General features: G+C 42.0%; 3 protein-coding genes across 3 annotated transcripts; all 3 read right to left on the bottom strand.

Annotated features, from left to right (window-relative positions):
- Window positions 1–1,358: 1,358 nt before the first annotated feature.
- Window positions 1,359–4,494, bottom strand: MELLADRAFT_72523 (uncharacterized protein; the record flags this gene model as incomplete). The annotated part of the gene is made up of 10 exons (XM_007412848.1): window positions 1,359–1,850; window positions 1,934–2,043; window positions 2,117–2,528; window positions 2,617–2,797; window positions 2,872–2,914; window positions 3,128–3,206; window positions 3,309–3,474; window positions 3,610–3,809; window positions 3,949–3,956; window positions 4,409–4,494. 7 exons carry the CDS (start codon window positions 3,402–3,404, stop codon window positions 1,809–1,811), a joined length of 963 nt encoding a protein of 320 aa, XP_007412910.1.
- Window positions 4,495–6,220: 1,726 nt separating this feature from the next.
- On the bottom strand, window positions 6,221–7,117 carry MELLADRAFT_109010 (uncharacterized protein; the record flags this gene model as incomplete). Its single annotated transcript, XM_007412847.1, has 1 exon — window positions 6,221–7,117. One exon carries the CDS (start codon window positions 7,115–7,117, stop codon window positions 6,221–6,223), a length of 897 nt encoding a protein of 298 aa, XP_007412909.1.
- An 879-nt stretch (window positions 7,118–7,996) lies between these two features.
- Window positions 7,997–14,833, bottom strand: MELLADRAFT_117244 (uncharacterized protein; the record flags this gene model as incomplete). Its single annotated transcript, XM_007412846.1, has 19 exons — window positions 7,997–8,213; window positions 8,313–8,469; window positions 8,540–8,651; window positions 8,746–8,866; window positions 8,948–9,029; window positions 9,109–9,296; window positions 9,383–9,692; window positions 9,772–10,123; window positions 10,201–11,164; window positions 11,249–11,557; window positions 11,598–11,974; window positions 12,043–12,100; window positions 12,225–12,293; window positions 12,464–12,551; window positions 12,618–12,687; window positions 12,771–12,953; window positions 13,019–13,242; window positions 13,320–13,579; window positions 13,678–14,833. 19 exons carry the CDS (start codon window positions 14,831–14,833, stop codon window positions 8,068–8,070), a joined length of 5,226 nt encoding a protein of 1,741 aa, XP_007412908.1.
- Window positions 14,834–24,709: the final 9,876 nt, after the last annotated feature.

Genomic DNA, 24,709 nt, shown 5'->3' with positions numbered 1-24,709 from the left:
CATTTTCAATCAACACAAAGCGCCAACACCTCACCCTGGGTTTCAGTACCAATTTGGCATGAGGTACAAGTGTTGTACACACCATTCTAATCGATACAATCTGATAATTGTAACTTGAACTCTGAATGAATGTTCAGGAGTTGGTTTACCAGAGTGATCGGCTTGTTGCCGTCATTGTGCCTTGCAAGTGGCCGTGGTTGAGTCGCTGACAGCTGTTGGTTTGGTGAGTTGAGCGGATGTGATTGGAAATGAGCACAGGGATAGAGCGAGGAAAAGCAAGACAAAGGTGCGGGTTTGAATTCCAAACATCGTGGCTTGGAGATTGATCTATATACTAATTTATCACAAAGCTCTTATAATACAAAATGAGGTGAAGTCAGTGATGAGTTACGATGGGGCACCAACAGTACACAAACTTGTATAACAACTTGGCTGGTTTGTGGATATCTACTCCTTTGTGAATTGATGTCAGGATTACAAAATGTGATGAGATTCCAGAGCTGAAAGTGAACGTAAGACAAGCCAGCTCAAAGCAGAAGTTATGAAAAGCTCATCTTTGATCCATCATGACCATTTCCATACAGTCACTCACGGTTACTGTTCAGTTCGACACCGATTTCAGCCGGTGTCGAAGAAACTACCTCACCACCGCATCAGCCACCGTTCTCAAACGGTGGCTGACGGGGGCTCGTTCCTGAACCGTTCGTGGAACGGTGTCCGAAACGGCATCGGCGACACCGGTTCCAGCGGTTCCTGAGCGGTTCTATTCACCGAAACTTTGGGAACGAAACTGGAGCCGGCCGAGGCCGAGGACCATTACCCCCTGGTGTAGTGGTAAACAGCTGGCAAGTAACCATGACATCATCGCTGTTGACCCCAAATAAACTGTAAAGTAACCGAGAATCAGTACCGTTACAGTAAAAAGTCCGAATTATCCGACGTTCCCTTTTGTTAATAACAAGTTACCAACCACAATCATTTCCAGAAAGGACTAAGATTCTTTTGACCTGCCAGTAATGAACAATTAACAACACCATTTCATGCTTCAAGAATTTCAAGATGGCCTTGATGACTTTGTTGTGCCACAAATTCAGATCACCAGCAGTCACATAGACAAAAACATAGCATCATTTGTTTGGTATGGCTCTTACAGTCCACACAACTCTCTGTAAACTTCTAAAATGTATGAGACAACAAAATTTTGGTCTCACCAATCTGAGCATGACATTTCAATATTTACCCATGGGAAAGATGATTAAAGTCAAGTTCACGGAGCCTGACGTACAGAGAACATTGTTGAATTATGAAAGCCTTAGCAAGCGAAGCCCATATCAGAGGGACAGACAAGTCGACAAAAAGTTGGCAAACTTGGTTCAGATGGGATATACTATTACTGGTCCAAGTTCTCAATGGGAACCTACAGTAAATCATGAGGCACAGCTCATGGCGGCATATAGGTAAACAATCTTTCAGTGCAAAAAAACAAAAGAAAATGGTAGTAAAGTGGGATACGAATACTGTAAGCATGAAAAAAGAAAATGAACACGTAATCAAAAAGACACAATTGTTTGAACTAATACAACTGTATTTCCAACAACTACCGCCAAAAAAACAACAACACTAATTTAAGGACAAAACATACAATGGTAACAAACGCGAAAAGATTCACTAAAGGTTGAGGATTTTTTTTTGTTCGAGTTTGGGCAATCAATATAGGGAAGAAGTTGAGATAGAAACTGTACCACACTTCACATGAGGTTTGATCAATGAAAGATTCAAAATGAAATTACAAATATAAGGGAATGTGATCATGAGGCTGTCAAAGTCGGAAAAGGGCCAGCTGAGCGAGTCTAAAAGTTTTCAATTTCATGGTCAATCAGCTTATGTTGGAGAAGCTAAATAGAGTGCACAGATTGCATTCAAGGCAACCTACCAGATAGTAAGACGCCCATGTCTCAGATAACCAAGAAACCACTCCTGAGTAGTAGATGGAAGAGTAGGGAAAAAGTGCAGTCGTTTCAGAGCTGACTGCCTTCCAATCGTCTGCATAATCGAGACAAGCAAGTCAGGACATTGAGGATAGAGGTGAGACTTGATCCGTCAAGGATAAACATACCATGCATTTGTTGACGAAGCTGCAAGTAAGAATTAGTTCGGTCTGTCAAGATCGCGTCTACTCCCCATTTAGCCGCTTCAATCATTTCACTTCGATCATTGACTGTCCATACCAATAAAGCCTTCCCGTCTTCTTTACATCTTCTGCGAAACTCGACACCTTCTTTGTTCACCAAGCAGCTGAACTTCATGCTGAAGCCATCGCAATTTTTCCAGAAGTACTTCATGGCTACTGAAGGAGAATTGCCTATGTGAGCCCGCTTGAGTTCGGGCAAGATCTCCATGGAAGGAATAATGAATTTGGGGTGCCAAAGGCCAAGGATCAGGCGTGGCGAGAGCTCGGTGGCGTGGTTGGGGTATCGGTCGATCGAACTTCTCATCAATTTGAACAACCTTTCTGGGTCATTTTGAGGCTGTTTGATGTTAGGGGGTAAGGTCAGTTGACCACGCCACAGCGGGAGATTGTCGTTCCCAAAAAGACCGAAAAAAAGGGAAACAGACTTTGCAGTCAATGTTCAAGACCACATGTCGGTTTGACTCGTGCATCAACATCTCGATGGTTTCCTCGAAGGTCGGAATTTTTTGAAATGGCTGCTTCAATGTTCGAACCAGCTCGATTCCATCTTTATAATTCAAATCCGCAATCATGCCTTTTCCATCGGTAGTTCGCTCTAAAGAGGGGCTTTTTATTGCGAACAAGACAAATCGGGTAAATCAACAGTTCCGTGTATGTCAATGAAGCTCCTTGTAGCGTACTCGTGGAACATGCACACCACGCCGTCTGCTGAAACGTGAACATCTGCAGATAGAGTACCCATGAACCACATCAGTAAGAGACAGGTGTACTAAATGGTGGTACCACGCGGTGTGCAAAATTTCCTTCCGATCCCGTCACATTAAATATTCATGATATTTTTGACAATTGGGGAAAGACTGCCATACTAGCCACCGGGGCTGAGTAGGAATCTTCGATAAGAGGACATGTAGATTCCAATGATGGGGATAGACTTACCGGTCTCGATTCCTTCAGCACCATCTCTGATGGCTGCTTCAAAAGAAGAAAGAGTATTTTCGGGGAAGGCGGCGGAGGCCTGATGGTGAATTGAAGTGTTGTGGAGTAGCACCGTTTATGAGATGATGAGTAAGGTATTGGCGCGTTTAGTCAGGCGAGCGTCGCAAAAAGGTCTACTCACTCCGCGATGGCCCCAACATGCCGGTAAGCGGTCATTGGCCGCACAGCCGGGTAAACTTGTGTTATCGATTTGGGTGCTATCAACTTGAGTAGACATGATGGCGGTGTTGGGGACGACTAAAGATGGCCGAGGTGGTTGTTGTGGAAAAGGGGGTTTGAAAAGAACGCTGGAAAGACGAGAAGTTCGTGAGTTAGGCAGATTGTTCAAAAGCGAATGGCGGAGGTAGCGGTGAAAGTAATCAGGGACGAGATGTTGGGGGAAAAGGGTACTTTGGACTAAGAGAGGTCAAGTATTTATGTACCTTCTGAAGTGATAAAGATTACTGCGAGTGAGAGCCAATTTGAAGGCTGATTCCAGGAATATCTGCACAGTATATTGGCCTATCTTCCCAGGCAATTAATCGGGAGTAATTGTATTTAATATTGATCCAGCCGTTTAAGTGACAATGCAAAGGGATTCCAAAAGCGAAAACAGACGCGCTTGAGATGCTGAGGAAGGTACCTGGGGATTTGTTTGGCAAGGGGTCAATAGACGCAAACCAAAAAGGTTTCAGGGTTTGGTGAGTTTTGAGATATGTAAACACCAATGAGGAAGAGCCTAGAAGAGAATCAACCGGAAAGGGAAAGTGAAAGAGACTTACGAGTTCTGCTATAAATCCACAATAACCACAAAGCAGTCGGTTAAAAACAATGCGAAATGGAGATGAGGCCGACAATTGATTGAAGGGGATGAAGCGGTTTGCGTGATTTATTTAAGTGATAAGAATAGGCGTTGATTAGTAAGTATGATGAGCGTGTTTACTTGAAGGCAAGAGTGGAAAAAGAATTGAGAAAGACAAGATGTATGTAATAGAGGAACGCTAAAGAGCCTCTAGCTGGAAGAACTGCGTGGATATACAAAACTCGGAGTCGATCGAGCATGGTCAAGAGAAGTATCACACGATGAATGAAACTCCTTCAATCACGAAACCAGTTCATCATCCTGAACTCATCAAGTCACAGGACTTGTAGAGGGGTCTGTCTGTGATCGCATTATCATTTTATAGAGCTTGAGTTGAAGAAAAGAATATAGAATGATGGGTTATAGCTTGACTGACTGACCTTCAAGGATTGACTAGTGAGGTGGATAGTATAGGATCGATAGGAATCTAATATGTAATGAATCAGATCGAGTTGGTGGAGTTGATGATTAAAAAGTCATGCTGAAGAACTGGAGTCTTGATAGCTTTTTATAGGTTGAATCGAGTCGAACGATCAAGTTGAAGTCTTGAGCACGTTCCTGAAAATTAAATCTAAACTCAAACAGAGAGAGAGAGAGAAAAGGTCGATTTGGGAAAATCAATTGCAGAACTCTCACTGACCCACAGAACGTGCTCATCAAAAGCACTTTCAAAAGCTTCACAATTTCTCATCGACCCCTCAAAAAGACATCGACAAACCGCTTAATCAGATGACTGATCGTTCCTCAGTCCCTAAATTCACCGCCAAGAAAACAACCAGGACCCCAGAGTCCTATCATCCATTCTAAACTCCCGAGAAGCATCCATCACACTTTCCAAGCTTGTAGAGAAGTCTATACCACTTTACGAGCCATCGTTCCAGTTGGAATCCACGTTGCTCACCTTGGATACGCCAGTTCCAATCATTACAAAAACATGAAAAAAATAGAGATGGTACAAATGTGAATTCATGCGCCCCACACCTTACATTTTGCAATTCCTTTTGCCAGCTTGAAAATTCCTTGAGTTGAGGAGTTATTTCCACTTTTTTACTGATCCTACACAACGGACAAAGCCTTCTTTGAAGATAGCATGTGTCCGACTTGAAGTTGTGGAGTACCCCTAGTCAACCTTGGCAGTCGTTATAGACGGTTACTGGTTATACACTCTTTGAGATATCTTGTCATTTGTCTCTGGCTTTTGGTCCATGGAGGCCTGATCACCTTGCGTATGCATACATTCAGGAATCACAATTTTTTTATGATTCACATGGGTTGACTTCCTATCCAATTCCTTTTCCACGAGGTTGAACATGGAAATGGATTTATCTACAGGTTTCTTTTCGATCTTCTATGCAGTTCAGACTGTGGGTATGTTGCAGTGCTAGTAATAGAAAACAAAGAAGCGAGATCCTTTCAAACATGCCTCTCCCTTCAAAGGTTGGTGACCAAGTTGCCTCCTGGTCATGAGAAGCAAACGAAATGTTTGCTTCTCTCTCTCTCTGAGCCTCTCTCTCGTAGGCCTTCTACGCCACTTTGACGCTTTGTTCTGCTGAACATGATGTATATCTGACTTTAATACCAATGCCATGTACTTCATTCCTCAAGCAGATCACATCAATCATCAATAACTCTTCTGTCTACTGTGGAGCCCTAATTGTGACACATCAAGTTGTAGAGACGTGCACATCAGATATTGAGCATTTCAGCAAATCCCTCATTCAAGCAACTGAAGCCATCACCAAGAAGACCAGCAGTGTACACAGCTCTATAGACTATGTCACATTCCAAGAGCATTAATCAACTCTTGCAAATTGTATCATAAATCACATCTCAGCCAAACCAAAAACATATCTATCAATGTGTGGAAGCATACCAAATTTGACACAAGGGTGATCTCACGTCCCTCATATCTTTTAGCTTAATCACAACATTTAAATCACTGTGAACCGGCGCTCTCGGGTATCAGAAAATGCAGGACTTCTTGAAGATTAATAAAGATTGAGTCATAATAATATGAATAATACTCAAACATTGGATTAGTGTGAGCTTACACCTCATCTCAGAAAGAAACTCATGAATCTGATCATTAAAAAAACCCAGTTTTTCATATCTCAAATTATTCAACACACACAAAAATCTACTAGTGAAACAAAATGAGAGTATATACAATTATCTACATGCGTGAAACCTCATTAATATTTACCATCTTTACCATGTTTAAACATTTTACGAAAACTTCCAGACAACTTTCTAACAAGTGAAAAACTAGAATTCCTTTTAACTTTAGGTATTTCAGAAAACAATTCAACATAATAATCTTCAATCTTGACAAACTCCTTAGGTTGATGAGCATATCCAGTATTCATAATGTTTTCAGGGTTAAGAGCTTGATGTAATTCACTAACCTGACCAATATTTCCAAGTGAACTGTATCTACGTTTACCTGGTAATTGTGGTAATGCCACTTGTGGTGGAGCTGGAACGGTTGGAAATTGTCTAAGTATGGATTCTCTACGACTGATACGACTGGTACGACTTGTGGATGAGTTAGTTGGCGATGGAACTGGCTGGGGTGCTGGTACACTTGGAAAATCGTTTATCATTCCTGAAAGGTGGTCAGAAGAGTGAGAAGATCCAGTGGAAGGAGGGGAAGGTAAGTCAGAAAGTTGATCAGGCAGAGTTGGATTAGGAATTGAATCTTCGTTATATATTGACGATGCATTATTTTGTCGAAAAGAAGTTTGTTTGCCCTTTCGAATTGATGCGAGACGATTGTTTCTAGACATTGCGGCCAATGGTACGTATTCTTCATCCATAATGTCTTGTGAGATGGGGTATAATGGAGATTGTCTATTTTTTGGCATTGCAGCTAATGGCACGTATCCTTCAGGCATCTCTGTTCGATAGGGAGATTGTGGACGAGTCTTAGCTGGAATTATTCCTCTTTTCAAACGGGCATACACCGGGTCATTTTCAGAAGATGTCTGTCCAGCAGGCATAACATAAGATTTTGGTAAAGATGATGAACGAGGTCGATTTGTCTTGATAGGAGAACGAATGGATAAATTAGATGCGTGATTGTGAGGCATTTTGAGCTCGTTAGAGTTGTTTTAGAAGATGTGAATGTTGTTTGGGTTATGACGTTAAGGATTTTGGGTTACTTTGAAGAGGGGTAACCAATCCGTTCAAAGTATCCGCTATTTATACGTTGGATTCAAGAGGATCAGCTTTCTTGAGCTCAGCAACCATAAGCTTGCCGGTGATGGTATATGCATTCGAAGCATCCACCATTTTGGCTAACCATCGTCGAAGCATTGCCTTTGTGAGTTGAAAAGTCCCTCTCATCTCCCGGAGAGATTGCGAGACTGAAGCACATCAGCTGCTAAAAGTTTGCGTTTGTAATGGTGCTATTGATCATAGCTTTTACATCCATCGGAATCAGAACGATAGGACTGTTAATGTTTTGCTACTTTTCTGCCAGAAGTCAAAGCCATAGAAGGAAGTATTGACACATTTTTCAATCCCAGTCTCGCGTATGCCATGGATCACTTCAACTTCTATCAATCTTGTCAAAAACATCCTTAATGATCTCACCGCTGGACTCAACGCAATGGGGACTAGGCGATCACAAGAATGAAAGCGTACCAACAAGTCAAAAACTAAAGTGACATAAGGGAATGATTTGAATAACCCTCGTCGTGACATTTCACAAACCATTGAGCTATCTCTTTCAAATTGCGATTCGTAAAAATAATTTGAGAATTGCAATAATCGTAGCCATCATCCAGATCATAAAGATCATGAAATTTTTATCAAGTCTCAAAACTTTTCTAAAACTTTTCTAAAACAATAATGTAAATCATATAAGTAGTTATAAGGGGATAAACCAAAAGCCGATGCTTCAATACTCATCATCAAATCTGATCAACTTGTCATCATTAAGAAAGGGGCACATTATGATTCAAAAAAGTACAGAAGAAAATGCTAAAAAAGAAACAAGCGAACAAGATTATGAAAACTCTACTGGATTTTTTGTGGATCACGACTCGGTGGGTGCAACCTCTGTGGGAGTACTTGTATTACTTCCTGCCATTCGTTTTAGAGCTCTAAACTCACGCTTTCCAGCGGCGCGACAAAGCGTATGAAACCTTGATTTAGGGTTCGCAATCAATTTCGCTGGTGAATCTATATGCCCGTCGTTCAGAAGCATTTGTTAGTTTCATCTAGCGAACTTAAGTGATGTGCATCAGACACAACAGCAAAACAAAAGCACTGAGATCGTACCATATTCAACCACCCTTCCTTGATCCAATACCAGAACAGCATCAAAGTTGATCACCGTTCTGAGTCGATGAGCTATCACTAATAATGTAGATTCAGAAAACTCCTGCTGAATCGTCAAGCTGATATGTGCATCACTTTCGTTATCGATACTCGATGTCTGCCAACAGTAATTGATCCTTGATCAGCTAATCTACGAGTTGGTATGATTTTTAGCAAGAGGAGCTTACAGCTTCATCCATCAATAAAACTTTAGATCTTTTTAGCAAAGCTCTTGCCATGCACAACAGTTGTCGTTGTCCCTGAGAAAAATTTGAACCTTGTTCTGAAACTTCAGTTTCTCTGGAACGGGTACCACCAACACAGAGCAACGTATTAATTACCTAAAGAAACATCCTGATAATAAAAGGATGACTAATTGGAGGACCAAACTTACAGGTTCCTGAACACGTTTTCATTCAGACCGTCCGCGTCAGCATCAGTAGCTGGAATCAGGTTGACTCGTCGAAGGACGCTATAAATCTCTGCATCAGCATGTTCGTCGAACACATCCAGTGCTATGGTACGTGAAAATGAATCAGAAAACGGTCAGTGGATACCCGAACGACAATATCCATATGATGATGAAGGATACATACTTGATCGCAGAGAACCCGAAAGGATTGTAGGATCTTGGGGGATGATAGTCAGTCGGGATCGTAAGTCAAACAATCCAATGTTCTGTAGTCCAAACAACAGTCAGTAGACACCAAGATGTATAGAATATCAAAAATAGTGAATGTTAGCCCAACGAACTGACCTTGATATCCAAGCCATCTATCTTTATATGCCCATCCCATGCTTCCACGAAGCGAAAAAATGATTGCGCTAGTGTGGATTTTCCACATCCAGTGGCCCCCACGATACCTACTTTCCCTCGTGCTGGAACATGAAATGTGACTGCATGAAGCACATCTGGAAGTGTAGGGCTGTAGCGGACAGTCAATTCTTCAGGATTAAATAGATAAATAGATACGATGAACCTCAGCACTGCTAGCCACCAAAGATCACAACGACGATTTTCACAAACTTACCCTTAACCTCAATCTCCCCACTATGTGGCCAATGAGCTGGAGGCCTAGGCTCCATGATCTCCGGAGCTTCAGCATCCATTTCCGAAAACTCCTTCACTCGTTCCACTGCCACCATGCTCATTTCAAGTGCAGTAAATCTTCTGACAAGTAAAATCATATCACCTGATATATTTATCGCAAAGGTTAAGGCAAACCCTGCAAGAGATGCACTGATTGAATCTCTTGATTTAATCAATAAGAACCCAGTAAGGCCCACGATGAAACTTGATAGAAGTGCGAATCGAATCGAGAGCCAACGGTTAACACTCCACTGCATGTTCCAAGGCGTACAGCATCAGCATTGGTTTTTTGAATCATACTACAACCTGATGACAGCTGTATGTACTCACCAAATAGAAGTAGAATGAGACGTTGGTGTCAATCCGGTCGAACACCAAAGCTAAAGCCCGAGAACAACCACCAAATGCTCTGATTACAGCTACACCGGCTACTGTTTCACCATATGCACTGAACAAAGGTGACTTGGTGACACTGTCCAATCTTCTCAATTCTCTCGCAATCTGAGTGTACTGCCGACCATACCACCAATACAATACACTGATGAGCGCAAATGCTATCAAAAAGGTAGGTGTGACGAAAGCGATCGATAATATGGTCGTGGCCACATTTAAGCCATACATCAATGAGCGACCGAGGTTGTCTGGTAAGGATGAATCTATTCCTTCAAAGTCTTTTCCAAACCTTCGAGGTAGAAATCAAAAGACAAGAGAAAGCCTCAGTCAGTTCTGTCGAGACAAGATGACAACATAGTAGCGTACCGATTCAACAGCCGACCAAGAGGCACAGTATCAAAGAAGCGAAGAGGAGAGCGGAGGACAGCTCGCAGGATAGATTTATACAATCTTTGAGACGCACGTAAGGCTCCGTTGTATAGAACGAGCCATCTAACTGTCGATACAACGACGTTCAACAACGTCACAGCTGTATAAAGACCAAGGTAAAAGTCAACAGAGTTTGCCTGTTGAAATAATAGTGAGAAGATTGTTTTCGTCGGCTGTGGAGCCTGATCGTTTGAATTGGACCATAGACTGAGGACATAAGTTTCAGCAACATCCATGATCTTGTTGCCGAGGAAGACAGCCACAAAGGAGGTCCAAAAGATGAGGGTGCCTGCCAGGCCGTCTGCGTTAGCACCAAGGTACATTTTGAATACACTAGCATCTACATGCCCGACTGCACGCGTCTCGTCTTCAATAAACTTTCTTGCCGGTTTGTTCAGCGAGTCGGTTTCGCTCTCACTATCGCTATCTCCATCTACTGAGCTGGCTGCTGACTCGGCTGGACTGTGATCAGCGAATTGAGGTACTTCGTTGGCGGCAACATTTCTGAACAGTCGCTTAGTCAATTTGCTCGGTTCCTTTGGTTTGGAACTTCCCAAGGCTGGGGAAGGTTTGTTAGTGATAACGTTCTCCTCGTCGTCAGCTGCGTCCATCCCGGAGAGTGTTCTGTACTTTTTGGAAGACAAGAATTCGACACCGCTGATAGCCATGTCGACGTTCCCGTTCTCCAAACAGACAACATATCCAGCGATAGGAGCGCAAAGCTGCACATGATGAGAGACAAGTATAATGGTCCTATCTTTCAAGAGTGGCCCCTTGAAACAATGATCTACGATATGCCTAGCGGTATGTGCATCCACCGCGCTCAAGACGTCGTCTAACAAAATCGCAGATGCCCGAGAATAGACAGCTCGGGCTAAGGAGATTCTTGCTTTCTGCCCACCTATATGCTCAATGAAGAAAGAGACATTCAACACCTTGGTGAGTCATATCCAAACAAATGGGGATCAATGTAGAATCTGCGTACCGCTCAAGTTCACTCCTTTTTCTCCGATCTCGGTTTGATCGCCATCCTCAAGGATTAAGAGATCGCTGACCAGGCTACACGCATTCAGAGTCGCTTCATACCTCTTCTTTACATATGGCAGTCCAAAGAGGATATTTGTCCTGACATTGGCATTCTGCAACCACGCACTTTGCGGAGCATATGCCATAGTAGGAAGCAGCCACTCGTCCTCCGTGATGGTCTCGAGATGTGTAAGATAATGAATGGTATCTGGTGGAGAACGTGGGCAGATAATCTGTCCGGCCAGTAGATCGGCTTCCCCAAGCAATGCTGTAAGATGTATGTAGGCGAACAAACAATTAGGACGAACTTTTGATCGCATCAGGTTGAAGCATGGCATACTCACCCAACAATAAGAGCGTTTTACCGCTGCCCAAACTACCGCATATCAGTGTAAGCTCTTTAGGTGGGAAATCAATCGTGATATCCTCGAGATAGAATCTGCGTCTTGATGGTGTCATAGGCGAGAGTGACTCGGTTCCAGCTCGTGCTAGATCAGCTGGATTGACTGTAGGCCAGGTGATGGTAGCGCTACGGACAGCGATACAGTTTAAATCAGGGCCTTCCGCTGAACTTGTAGAAGTCCTCGGCTTTTTCAATGATAGGTGCGACTTGGAAGCTTCAAGCGGCTTCGTCAGTGCTTCGGTGTCAGTTTCGCATTCAGGAGAGGCCAGATAATTCTCAATTCTGTGAAGTGACACCAGACACTGGAGCGCATCGATAAAAGTTTCCGGTAGAGTCTGAATCAAATCGACGTATGGAGCGCCAGTAAGTTTTCTTGCCGGACTGCCACATAGGCTTCAATGATATCAGCTATCACAACAAAGTGGAAAGCTCACGTTCAGAGCAAACTTCAACTCTGCGAATACAGCTATACGGAAGGTCGATTAGATTTGACGATCTTGGTTCAACCTGCGGATAGTAGGATAGGACTAACCAAGACTTGTGAAAGCCACAGCCGGGGTTAATTCGTTTCCTGCAACCTTTGTATACCAAAGGAAGCTCACTAGCACGCAAAAGATGGGACTTGCCAGCCAAATAAAATTGAAGGAGATCTGATCGATATAAATTACCCCAAGATCAGATTATTGATTATCGTAAGATGTGATTATTCATCTCGCTATGGAAATTATGTTCAAAAGCTGACCTCGAGCAAGAAATTTTGTCTCAACTGACTGAGTTCGTGATCACGAGATCTCAGAATTTTTTCTTCAAATGGTTTCTCCCATGCCATATATTTGATCATACGTATCGATCCCAAGACCTGAACAGGAAGTCAGATCTTCTCCATCCACATTAGAAAACATGTATCGAGCAGATTAAGACGTACTTCATTCATCAGTGAGACACGTCTATCACGTGCCATCATCAGCTTGTCTTGCACCATTGCATACCACTTACTGATATTCAGGGACAATCAGTGACGATAGCTCGACAGTCGTAAGCGAAACTAAACCATGAATAAAGAAGATGTGTAGCATACCTAGTGTAGTGGTTCAGGGGGATGAACAGTATCGAAATCGCAATTCCAACGATGGATGCAATGCCAAGCAAGTCATAAAGGAAAATTGTACCTATGAGGACTTCTGCTGGAGCGTCGATCAAGCTGAAGCACGACATTCCAAAGTCGGCAACTCGGTCCGCATCGATGGTGAAAAGATTGAGCCTGTTCAAAAAGACGCCTATTCAGACTTCACGTTCCCACAGCAGCAACAAAGCAGAATCGACTACACTTGAGATTTGCTACCGAAGCCAACTGGGTCAGATTTGAGTGGTTCTTTTTTCTTCTTCAAAGTCGTATCACCTGACATCTGAGAAGTATCAACGCGAGCTGACGATGATTCTGCGACAGTGCTTGCATCACTTATAGTTGTTGAGTTTGTTAAAGCTTCCTGCCCGGGTGATTTTTTCGAGTCGGAGTCGTTAGGTGATGAGACTGTAGTGACGTCTTTGCGCTGATAGATACACAGGGATAGGTGTCAATGGCTCTCACATTACACATATGATGCAGTGAAGGATCAGAGTTACTAACTCGTAAGGTTTTTGCATAAATTGCAGTGTTCAACTGAATTCTTACTCGTGCACAAAGTACTGAATTAGAGATATACCATAGCTGCCCGCTTACAATGCTTTCTGATAACATCGCAATCAGCAATCCAGCACAGTATGTATATCCCATTGCCGTTGATTTGGTTCCTGAAGCATCCTTATGTTCTAGAAACTCGATGATTTTTCGTAGGAAAAAAGCTGGAGCGTAATACAGAACACTGTTCAATAGAGCCAATGCAGCCTCTTTAAATAACCATCATACCAGTTATGCATCAGTTATACAGGTGGTAATTTGAGTAGACAATTCAGTGTGAGACAAAGACAGCGTAAGGCTGACTTACGAGTCATAAATGCAGTTTGATTAATTTTGATGACTCTCCACAGTAATGGATTCATCCATTGAGGTGATTTTCCAACGTGTTTCATCAAGCCTGTCTGATTCTGTGAGGCTTGTGCTATATTGTCAATGACTTTCTTGTATAAATTCCAACTTCTGAAATCCGCTGAAAGATGAGGTAGATCACTTTTCTCCAAACTAGCTTTCTTCATGCCTGCTTTCATCACAGGCGAGACCCAATTGAAAAATAGATGATCCAAAACAGAACAACAAGCGATTAAAGTGACATTGCCCTCTTTGTTGATATTACTCTTGTTGTCGTGAGATATGGTTGTAGCAAAGTCCTCTGTGTTTTCATGGCCACTTGATTGACAAGATGTAAGTTCTGGGGGAGTTAGATCGTGTGTTTTAACTTCAACATCGTAAGGGGATCGGTAGAGTATGCGAGGGCTTCGTGGGATTGTACAGGTGATGACTGAGATCACCAAGCTCACGACGGCATCAATCGAAGAGAGCCAACGATGCGTATTTGAAGAACCTGTGTTGGGTTGGTTGATATCGCTGGTGGGTAGAAGCAGGCAGCATAATGACCAAGCACAATATGCAAATGTCAAAGTTGCTAGATGAATAATAGATGCCCAATGCGCGGCAACTTCAGTGATCGGAACTGAACGTTTGAATACAACGTAGCATGTGATCGACCAAAAGATGATGACCAGTATATCTTCTAGAATCCTTCCCGTTTGAGATAGTTGATCAGACTGAGGATTGACCAAGTCCCATCCGAGCTCGAAACAACGCAAAACAATTAAAACTCCCATCAAACTTCCAGTGGCAATTTTGCTCAGCTTGACACGACGCCAAAATTGAAGCTGATTGATCAAATGACCATCTTCACAATGTGAAACGAGTCGACGGGGTTGGGCTTTTGTTTGAACCGATTCCTCAACGACTGTGTTAGCTGATTGAACTTGAGAAAAGTTAGAAGAAGAAGTGGAAGCTGGTAAAGGGATAGTTTGATCGAATGACTGAGGCCGAGGTGATGAATTTGTCAATCGAAGTTTTTGAGGCCATCGTAAGTTTGAAACGAAAGGTAGGATTGCTAATAAGACGAAGCAACAAGGAAAGACGATTAACTCAAAAGGTGAAGTTGAGAACATGATGTTCGTGACCTCTTCTATGCAACAGAAAGCCGAAGAAGACCAATGAGAACTTTTCAAGTTCACACCACAATCAAAATCAAGACAAGAAAAATCAAAGCACAGTTTACATTATGTATTAATTAAAACAGCATATCAAGTCTTAATGCAGTTTATTGTTATACATTTCTGTCAACTAGGTTTTGAAAACAGAAAATCACCCGAACGGATGCGACGCCACCCAAACTCACCACATCGAAGTCCTGCTCTATTCCATCGTCTGATAATGAATCCCTCAAAATTCACCAGACGCAATATGAAATGATCCAATCGCGCAAGTTATGATCACGCAACAAGCCGATCAAGAGGAGTCCAGAGGTTTTTTCCTGACGTTCACCCATCGATCAGTGGCATCAAATGACCATCTCGAAACAGCGAGCATCAAATCACGAGTACTAGCAATATTCAATAACAGCAGAAGATCGTGCCGACGACTACACCATCCACTCGGATCAACATCAATGCAACACCTGTTTAGGTCGATGAAGGAATTTCTATACCTATCAATTTGCATACCTGTCCAAGCTTATTCAAGGCCACGTAGTAATCGAGATAAACAAAAAAGCTGAGGAGAAAGAGAAACAAGCCGTCGAAAGAACAAGCAAAAGGCACACTTTACATGCAAGCTCAAGTCGGTCAACGCAAGATACTCGCAAAAGTTTTCATCTTAAAAGCGCGAGGTTCATCAAGAATTGAAAGTCCACGCGATCAATCACCCGGACTATGTAGCTAATGCGGAAGTGGACCTTCAACAGCCCATAATTCATAGTCAGAAATTTAGACAGCTTTGGACAAATGGTGAATCACTTTCAGAAAGAAGCCGCATGCAACTTATATAATGGCATTGACTCCAATAATCCTGTTAGGTAATAATCAAATGAGTTTTTTGAAACATTCATCTAGATCTTCTGGACGATTTTATCCGGAGCAAGGCTCTTGAGACTCCTCATTTTCGAAGAATAATCCATTTTTTGAATGGATCAGTACTCTGTTTTTGAGATTCGTTGCATCCTGGTATCGTCTAGTGGTTAGGACACCAGGTTTTGACATCTGGCGGGTCCTGGTAACCTGGGTTCGACTCCCAGTACCAGGTAATTTCCTTCTTTTATGGTCCGCTTCATTACGTCGCTTATTCGCAGAATGTGGAGAGGTCTTGACACCCACAGTCAAACTAGTTTCTGTTGTAATCCTGTGGTTTTATTAGGCTACGTTTGGCTGGGGTTAATTAATCTAATGTACCTTAAAGTCGAGTGCATTTTGTTGCCACAAAATGCGTTAATTCAATTTTTCTCCTTTTTTTGAATTTTTGTAACTAATGTACCTTATAATGCAATTCATGTTTGGCTGAAGTTGATCAGATTTGATCGACTTCAATCATCATTAACTCTGTTGACCGCCATTTTAAACTTAACACCTTCATCCCAAAACTATGTCAGACTCTGACTTTTCATCCAATGAAGATCAATGGACCTCCTCGTCCTTGTCATCATCAGCTTCATCTGACAGCGATGATGAATTAATGGAGCTCCTCATCGGTGCTGCTCAAGACCGTATTGAACTAGCGAATCGCCCAAAAGTTCCGTGTCGAACGTCCGCACTTACAGGCGCTATGTATGCGTGTGAGGTTTACGATGGAAGTCCAGTCCGCTTCCGAGAATTATGTTGAATGAACAAAGCAGCTTTCAATGGCCTATTGAGACATCTTGAAGGACATCTCGAGGATACAAAACATGTCACTGTCATGGAGCAAGTAATGATATTTCTTTTTGTCGTTGGAAACACTGGCTCAAACGCTCTGGCCTCGGAGAGGTTTCAACATTCTGGAGAAACAATCTCACGATATTACAATAAGGTCCTCTTAGCTCTTGAGGATCTAGAATCTCGATTGATCATCCAGCCGAATCCAGGAGCTCCGGTTCCACAATCTATCAGCAGTACTCCCATCCTGTATCCCTGGTTTCAAGGATGTGTCGGAGCTATAGATGGAACTCATATTCAAGCCATCGTTCCCGAGGCCGACCAGGCTCCATACCGTAATCACAAAGGAACGTTCAGTCAGAATGTCCTGGCTGCCTGCGACTTTGATGGCAGCTTTACCTTCATCCTGGCGGGATTTGAAGGCAGAGCACACGATAGCCGTGTTCTTCAGGTAGCCCGTCAAGACGGACGCTTCCTAGTTCCACCAGGTACGTCAAGTTTCTTCAAGACCTCATTGTTAGAATCGCTCTAACAAAAATTTACACATGTAGGTAGATACTACCTTGCCGATGCTGGATTTGCCAACCAAGAAGGCTTCTTGGCTCCTTACAGAGGTGTCTGCTATCACCTCAAGCAGTGGAGCTTGGGTAATCGGCGCCCTCGAGACTACAAAGAACTCTTTAATTTACAACATTCGGGTATGCGTAACGTGATTGAGCGTGTTTTTGGAGTCTTGAAGATTCGATTCAACACCCTGGTACACATGCGAAGGTTTCCTGTCCCAAGACAAGGGGCACTCGTTGTGGCTTTAGCGGTCCTTCACAATATCATCCGTCAAAGTGGCGAGGACTTTTTTTTTGAAGAATTTGACCAACAAGAAAGGGAACAACAACTCACATGGGACGAGGCTCAAGTGGTGGCTTATCGCCCACCAACAGCTGCAGAGAGGGCTAATGCTAGTGAAGACCGCGATGCTTTAGCTATGGCAATGTGGAATGATTACCTATTACATCCTCATTGTGTTTAGGCAAACTCAATTGTGTTTATTCACTATAAGATGTGTTTTTTGATTTCACTTCAAAGAAAAACAGAATGTATGGCATATACTATTGATGATGAACAGTAGAATTAAAAAACGGTAACTTTGAGATACAGCAACTTTTAAACATTACTACTTTTAAAAGATAATTTTGTGAAACAATAGTGGCTCTTGAAACAACAACTACTTTCAAAACAAAACTTTTGTAAACGATACTTTTGTAGAACAATAACTAGATTTAAACAATTCTTTTGTAAAACAATACTTTTGCAACAATGACTTGGATTATGAAAGTGACGTGATGATTGAGTTTGATAGGATGGATTTAATGAAATAGTTTTGAGATGAGTTGGATTGATGTAACAGAACGGGCTGAATTGATTGGGTAAGTTAGTCAGTTTGAAATGATTGATGTTGGTGAGAATCGAGCTAGGATAGTTGAGTGTGTGTTTTGATTGAACCAGATCTTCTATTAGGTATTGAATGATCTCTTTTGATGATGATCGATATTGATGATGATCGATATTGAATTGAAAAATCTTACCCTTTGAGGATTGATTGATTCCAAACTGTAACATTTGAACAAAGAAATCAATTTCCATCAGGTTAGTTTTCAAACAACATTTCATCACAAGAGTTGGAAACATTTTAAAAGCATACCTTTATATAGCTTGTTGATCTTTCTTCTTCTCTTCATTAATTGTCTCTTGCAAAAATGTAAAGCAAAGATCATCTTCTAATTCTAAAAAGAATTCAGCATTTTCTTCATTTCTTAAGATCTTAGCTGCAGCCATACGATCAGAGACAGCTGGGAACCTCTCTTGACTGTGTTCATTGAAGCGCGCCATAGCCTGAGGTTGATATCGTTGAGGAGGTGGAGGGTGGAGAGCCTCTCTCTTGATTCGAGCTGCTTCGACAAGGGCCTTGGCTCGGGTATCTTTTCTATTTTCTTTTTCAATCAAAGCTTCAGACTTGAGCGCTGAGTTCTCGGTAATTTGCTTGAGTGAAGTTGCCAGATTCACCGGTGGCTTATAAGATCCACTTGGCTTAGATGATGATGTAGATGTGGGTTTGAGGTTGGGAACATGAGTAGATGAGGTGAAGGGTTTCTTTGAAGTCGAAGCTGCAGAGCGATCAGCCTTTGAGGTGGCTAATTGATCCGATGTAGTGGAGTGAATTGGTGGATTAGAGGTGCCAGATGGGCCAAGAGGTCTGGGTGGGAGTGGAGGTGGGAGTGGGAGATTGTCATCCTCGGATTCAGGGGGGTCAGCTGTGATGGAGTAGAAAAATCAGTGAGGTTTTGAAGTTGTTTCTGAAGAAAAGGTACTTACCTGCTCAATCGATAACTTTGCCTTTCTCACCTCCACCAACAGGCTCATTTTTGCTGTTATCCAGTGCCTCCTCTGAGGCAGCCAGGTCATGTTTGCGCTTCCTCTTCTGTGTACTGGTTCCCGTTTGATTAGCACAGGAGATTGGGGTCAAGCCTAAAAGATAATTCATTGGCGTGTAGTACTGAAATCCATGATCCTTGAAGATCTGGGATCCTGGATGTCCCTGTAACCGAGTGTGAGATGAAGAAATGATGATTGTTGAGAGAGATCAGTTGAGATGACCTACCACAATCCAACCAATCCAGAACTCTTCATCTCCCTCAACATTCTGTTTTGCTTCGTTCCAGCCCAAACCAGATCCTTCTTTAAGCTCACGCATAAGACCATAGTGTCGCTTGAGCTGTCCAAAAGCATGACAAATTGATCAGTTGATGTAGATGCTTTGAGAAGCGATAGAGAAAAACATGAGATAGCTTACGGTAGCAAAATGGTTTTTGAGTTGAGTGATACTGAGGTCGAGTTCATATGTATCATTTAAATCTGTGCAAGCTTTGACCCACACAGTTGGTGGAAAGTTGTTATCGGATTGATCATTGTCTTGATTACCATCTAGAAGCAAGTCAAGTAGTTTGAGCTTCAGTCCACTTGGCTTGAGGCTTGGCAGCTTGTGAACTTGATTTTGGTGGTCGACCCATTGATTAATGATTGATGTCGAGTTCAATTTTTGAATCTGGAAGGTGAGATGTAGGAGTCAATTTGTGGATACAAATCTGTTCAGTATTTTGGCAGTCAAGGAGATCGATTGAGATGAAAGTAGTTTGAGGGAAATAGAAATGAAATTGGACACGGTGGGATGGGCTTGAATCTTATCAATCCCCATCCCAAAACCATCAGGTTAACCGTGAGGAGCTGGGGAGGTGGCAGCCTGAATCTTATCAGTGCGCTCCGATTTCCCAGCTTGAGCGATAGACTACTGGATTAAAGAAAGTGGATGAGTTGAGATGAAAGAGATCTCCTTTAATTACCCTTGATTGAGATCGAAATGTGAGGTGTAGAAAGGAAGTTGAGTGTCAAAAGGGTTGAATGGAAGGGTGAGTGGTGAAAGGGTTGGATCGGTTGAATGGAACAATGAGTGGTGAGATTTTGAAGAAAAAAAGACAAGTACAAATTTGGCAAAGGGAGGACTGATGGACGGGTCAAGAGGTCAACTTTGGGTGGGATCGAGGTAAACCAAAGCCAATAATGCACCGTTTCAGCGAAATAATCGACTGTAGAGTCGATTATTTTTGAGTGCATTATTGGTGCATTTTGGGCAGTTTAAGGCGATTAAAAGTTTGGATTAAATCCCAGCCAAAGAACTTTTTTTTAATGTGCATTAAATTGGAAATTTAATGTAATTTTGGATTTAAGGTACATTAAAATGCACCAGCCAAACGTAGCCTTATTATTTTCACAGAAATACAGGCTATGTTATCCATTTATCTGCAAATGTTGTTGTTTTTGAGATATTAGCAATACACAAACATCTCGAACCAACCTAAAAAACCATCAAAAAAGAACCATGACAACCCCTGCCAAAACCCAAAAAACAATTGGGTTGTCACAGGTTATTTGGATGGGTTGTTCAGGTTTTTTCAAGAGGTTTTTGTACCGCTATTGATTCAAAATAGCTCACAAAGACTAAGGGAGTCTCAATCATGAGACCGCCTAATGGACCCAAATCCATCTGGATGCCAATCAGGTATTCACAAGGAAATTTACACCATCTTTGGCATGTGGATCTGCCTGCATGCACACCTCAAATTAACACATTCTGTAATGGTATGCCCCCTTTAACAGCAGCACCAACATTCAAGCATCTGATCAGATAACCAATTTTCATGCTCCTAGGCCTCTTCAAATCTGGTCAGCTTCAAAATGTTTCTATTGTCTCACCTTAGTATCACAAAGCTGGAAATCAAGGTTGTGGTTTTGGGAAACTCTCACCATTCTGTTTCAATCTTGCTAACCCAAAAGAAATGTACTGCATTTAATTGTAGACTTTATCATACCCAAGTAGCCACAATACACTACAATATATCTTAACCAATGTTTCTTTTATTGCTTTCTATTTATTTGCAAGATCCTCTGTATCTTCAGCTTCATCAGTAATGTAATTTTAGTGTACAAACAGGTGCTTCAAAGAATCAAAGTCTGAATGTATTTTGAGTTTCATTCTTGTGAGGAGTACATGTCTGTCAGGCGTACTCTACACTGAGAATAGAGTAGGGAAGATATGGTGTGGTCTTCACATGGTACACCCAAGTGAAGACTACAGCTAGTTGACCTCTAGGAAGAGGATTTGAGGAAGACAAAAGAAGACTAAGGGCAGTAAGTAGCTAGTACGCTCTAACCTTGCAAGACTGCAAGGGGCAGGCTTTACATTTTGGTAAACCAAAGATCCTAAAGGCTACCTTAGACTCCTTGAAAAGGAGGAAGCTTTGCTGCTTCAAGGTTTATTTCTAAAGACAATGAGATCCCTGGGCTCTTGAAAATCAGTACCTTGGGTGTTTAGCAATGGAACCCATAATGCTCAAGGATGGTCTTCAACAAGCTACACAACTAACCACATACTCAAAGATCCTCTAAAATATGGCTCTGTGTTGTGATTGTATTAAAAGATGGGGGATGCTTCTAGGGAAGGAAGTGGGGTTTATATAGTCTCAGTTTCCGTTTCAACTTGTGGGTGGCGTGCGAGTCTTGTCTATCCATGTGATCAACATCTTGTATTCACTTCAGAGGTACAACTATTGAATCACACACTCAAATTCTTCTCTGTTCTAACAACAGCTCATACTACATATACAATAATGAGTAATTAAATTGGCATAAAAAAATGTGGACCACACTTTTGTGCGCTAGGCCTGTCAAACTTTGAGCATAGCAGAGTGGAGTGGTAAGCTGTACCGCTCTGAAATGTAATAGCGACCCCAAAAATTAGTGGAGCAATCCTGTGCTCAATTATAGCACCTGACCACTCTGCCCTGAAAAATTGTATTTATAGCGCAGCAGAGCGGAGCGCGGTGGTGTTGTTTGAATACCTGACAACCATGTGAGTTTAATTGTACAATTTTGTCCATTGATAGAAAGAGCTTGGTGATATTGCATTGAGGAGATCCTTGTTGATTTCTTGAATCACCACAAGATATTTAATAGTTTCTGGGCAGAAAATATAAATACTGACACACAAAAATATTGGGCAGTCAGGCAGAGAGAGCAAAATACAAAAAAATATGTGTATTGTTCCCATGGTATTAGTAAAGACCTTCAATATGAGTATTTGTTTGTGTTTTAGTGTGCAAGATGTTGATTGTACTAACAAAAAACCTCCAGGATCATCAGATTACGGCCTGTAACAGATATTGGAATTTGGCTCATGGACAACAAGGGGATAATGTGAATTCTACAATCCCTCATAACTTTTGCAATTTCTCCCAAAACAGTCAATTTCCAGTTCATTAGAAAGTGGAACTCTGTGAATATATCTTTCATTCAGACAGAAAGGCTTCATCTAATTACAAAACACATCTATGTGGCTATATATGAAGCAGTTTCAAAGACAAATAAGTATTTTTGCAGCAAAACTACAGCTTTGACACATCAACAAATCATTTAGATGAAGGCTATGGTGTTTTAAAACATACTCATATTGAAGGTCCAAACCATGGGAACAACGCCTGAATGCTCAGCTCCGCGCCGCTTTTTTGGCAAAATTTTGTAGTGGGATGATTTTCCACTACATGTAGTTTTGAGAACGCTCCGCTGCTCAAAGGAAAGCGCTACAGGCTCAAGGCAGCGGTGTGGTGATTTGGGTCGCTTGCGCTCCGCTATCTCACTTTCTCGGCCAAGGTAGTGGGCCGGAGCGACAGTTATTCACAATTTTTTTTTTCAATATACACAAGCGCAAAAAATATGAACATATTAAAGACAAACTTAATAAAGTCTAACACATACTAAGATAAACCATAAGGAGTGACTGGAAATGTTAAAAAGATAAGATGAGAGATAAAATCAAAAAACAAATGAGTGACAAGATAACCAACGAAAAAAAAATCAAAAAACAAACGAGTGAGAAGATAACCAAGGAAAAAAATAAAAAAGGAAACAAATGAGTGTAAGTGATAAGATAACAAACGAGAAAACAAGAGAAAAGGAACAAGTGACATGATGACAAATTGAGAGACGGTCAATAAGTGAAAAGATGAGTTAAAAAGAAAGATAAAAGAAAATTTTCGATTGATATGTAAGTGATACTTGAATAGATTGAATCTAGTCGATCAGTTTTTCTTCTTCTTCTTCGAGTGTTGCTCAAAGGAAGCAAGATAAGCAAGAGCATCAGAGAACTGGTCATCCGTGGTGATACCAGCTCTCAACCACTCCCTACATCCGACAGTACGCGAGATGGTCTTTGGTGTTAAAGAACCTCGTCCAGGTACCGCAATATCGGCGGCCGAAGAAAAAGTTCGTTCTGAGGCACACGACGTAGCCGAAATGGTGAGATAGTCGCGTGCCAAAGAGGCAAGCACCTGAAACTTCGAAGAGTTCGCCTGTGAGAGAAAAACACATACATCAATGTATGTTCAGGTGTCAGTGATCAATGAGAAAGGGAACGTACTTTCCACCATGCCAGCGAAGATTGGCCAGGGACAATGGGATCATTTCCCTGCAGGTACAAATCGAGTTCGGACGCTCGAAGGGATTCGGGTGATTGAAATGTGGCAGATGAAGTGAATATATCAAACTGATCAAACACTTCGTGTGGTGAGGTAGAGGGAATTGGCGATGGGGAAGGGTCCAGGGTAGCTGGCCAGTCTTCTAAAGCCTCATTGAAGAGCCCTCCAATGAGATCCTTAGCATGTGAAGCATGCTCTGGATAATGTAAGTCAAAGAACTTCAAGCAATACTTAGGATTGAGTATAGTTGCCAAAACTATCACGTCTGAGGCCACAGCTTCGCGTTGGTATTTCTTGAGCTGAGTTATCATCGAGTCAATCATTTGCTGAAGGGTTGGGAAATGAGTATCCTTCCGTATATCAGACAGGGTCTCAATCATCCGGAGATACTCTGCCAAAAGCATTGATCCAGACGAGATGTTACCCTCAAATCGTTTGGTCGAGGCACGAAAGATCTGATTGGGAAGATATGGAATGTCAGACTCAAGAGAGATATGGAATGTCAGACTCAAGAAAGGTATGAAAAACTGGATGAGAAGAGAAAAAAGGAGCGAAACACAACAACTTACTTCTAGAATGGTGCATAAACAATCAACTGCGTCCCACTCCTCCATGGACAGCATGATACCTTCGTAGTATCGAGTCTTACGGTCGGCAATGAGGATTGAATCGACAACCTAAAAGGAAAGTTAAGTAGATCAGTTGAAATTGTAAGAAAATGAACTGAAGGTACTCACATCTCGCCCAGCCACGAGGTGAGAGTACATAGCTAGATCAATATTCCAGCGGACACCCCATCCAGCTATGGGTGCAGGTCCAGTATAGCCCATCTGCGCTGCTCGGACTTTGAATTCGCCTCGCCTGGCGTTACTCCGGGTAAGTAAAGCATTGAAGTGCTTTAACTGAAGATGAAACACATATATATAAAGTCAGCTCGATGATAGATGAAGAAGATTGAGACAGGAAAAGGAGGGAGCGGGGTAAGGAAAGAAGAAGGGAAGATATACCTTCATTGCACCCTTAACCACAATACATCCATCAGACGGGATGTCATCAT

This window comes from Melampsora larici-populina, assembly GCF_000204055.1.
Source record: "Melampsora larici-populina 98AG31 unplaced genomic scaffold MELLAscaffold_33, whole genome shotgun sequence".
In the NCBI taxonomy this organism is placed as follows: domain Eukaryota; kingdom Fungi; phylum Basidiomycota; class Pucciniomycetes; order Pucciniales; family Melampsoraceae; genus Melampsora; species Melampsora laricis-populina.
The sequence above is the reverse complement of the archived record's forward strand: the minus strand, read 5'-3'. Positions and strand labels throughout refer to the sequence as shown.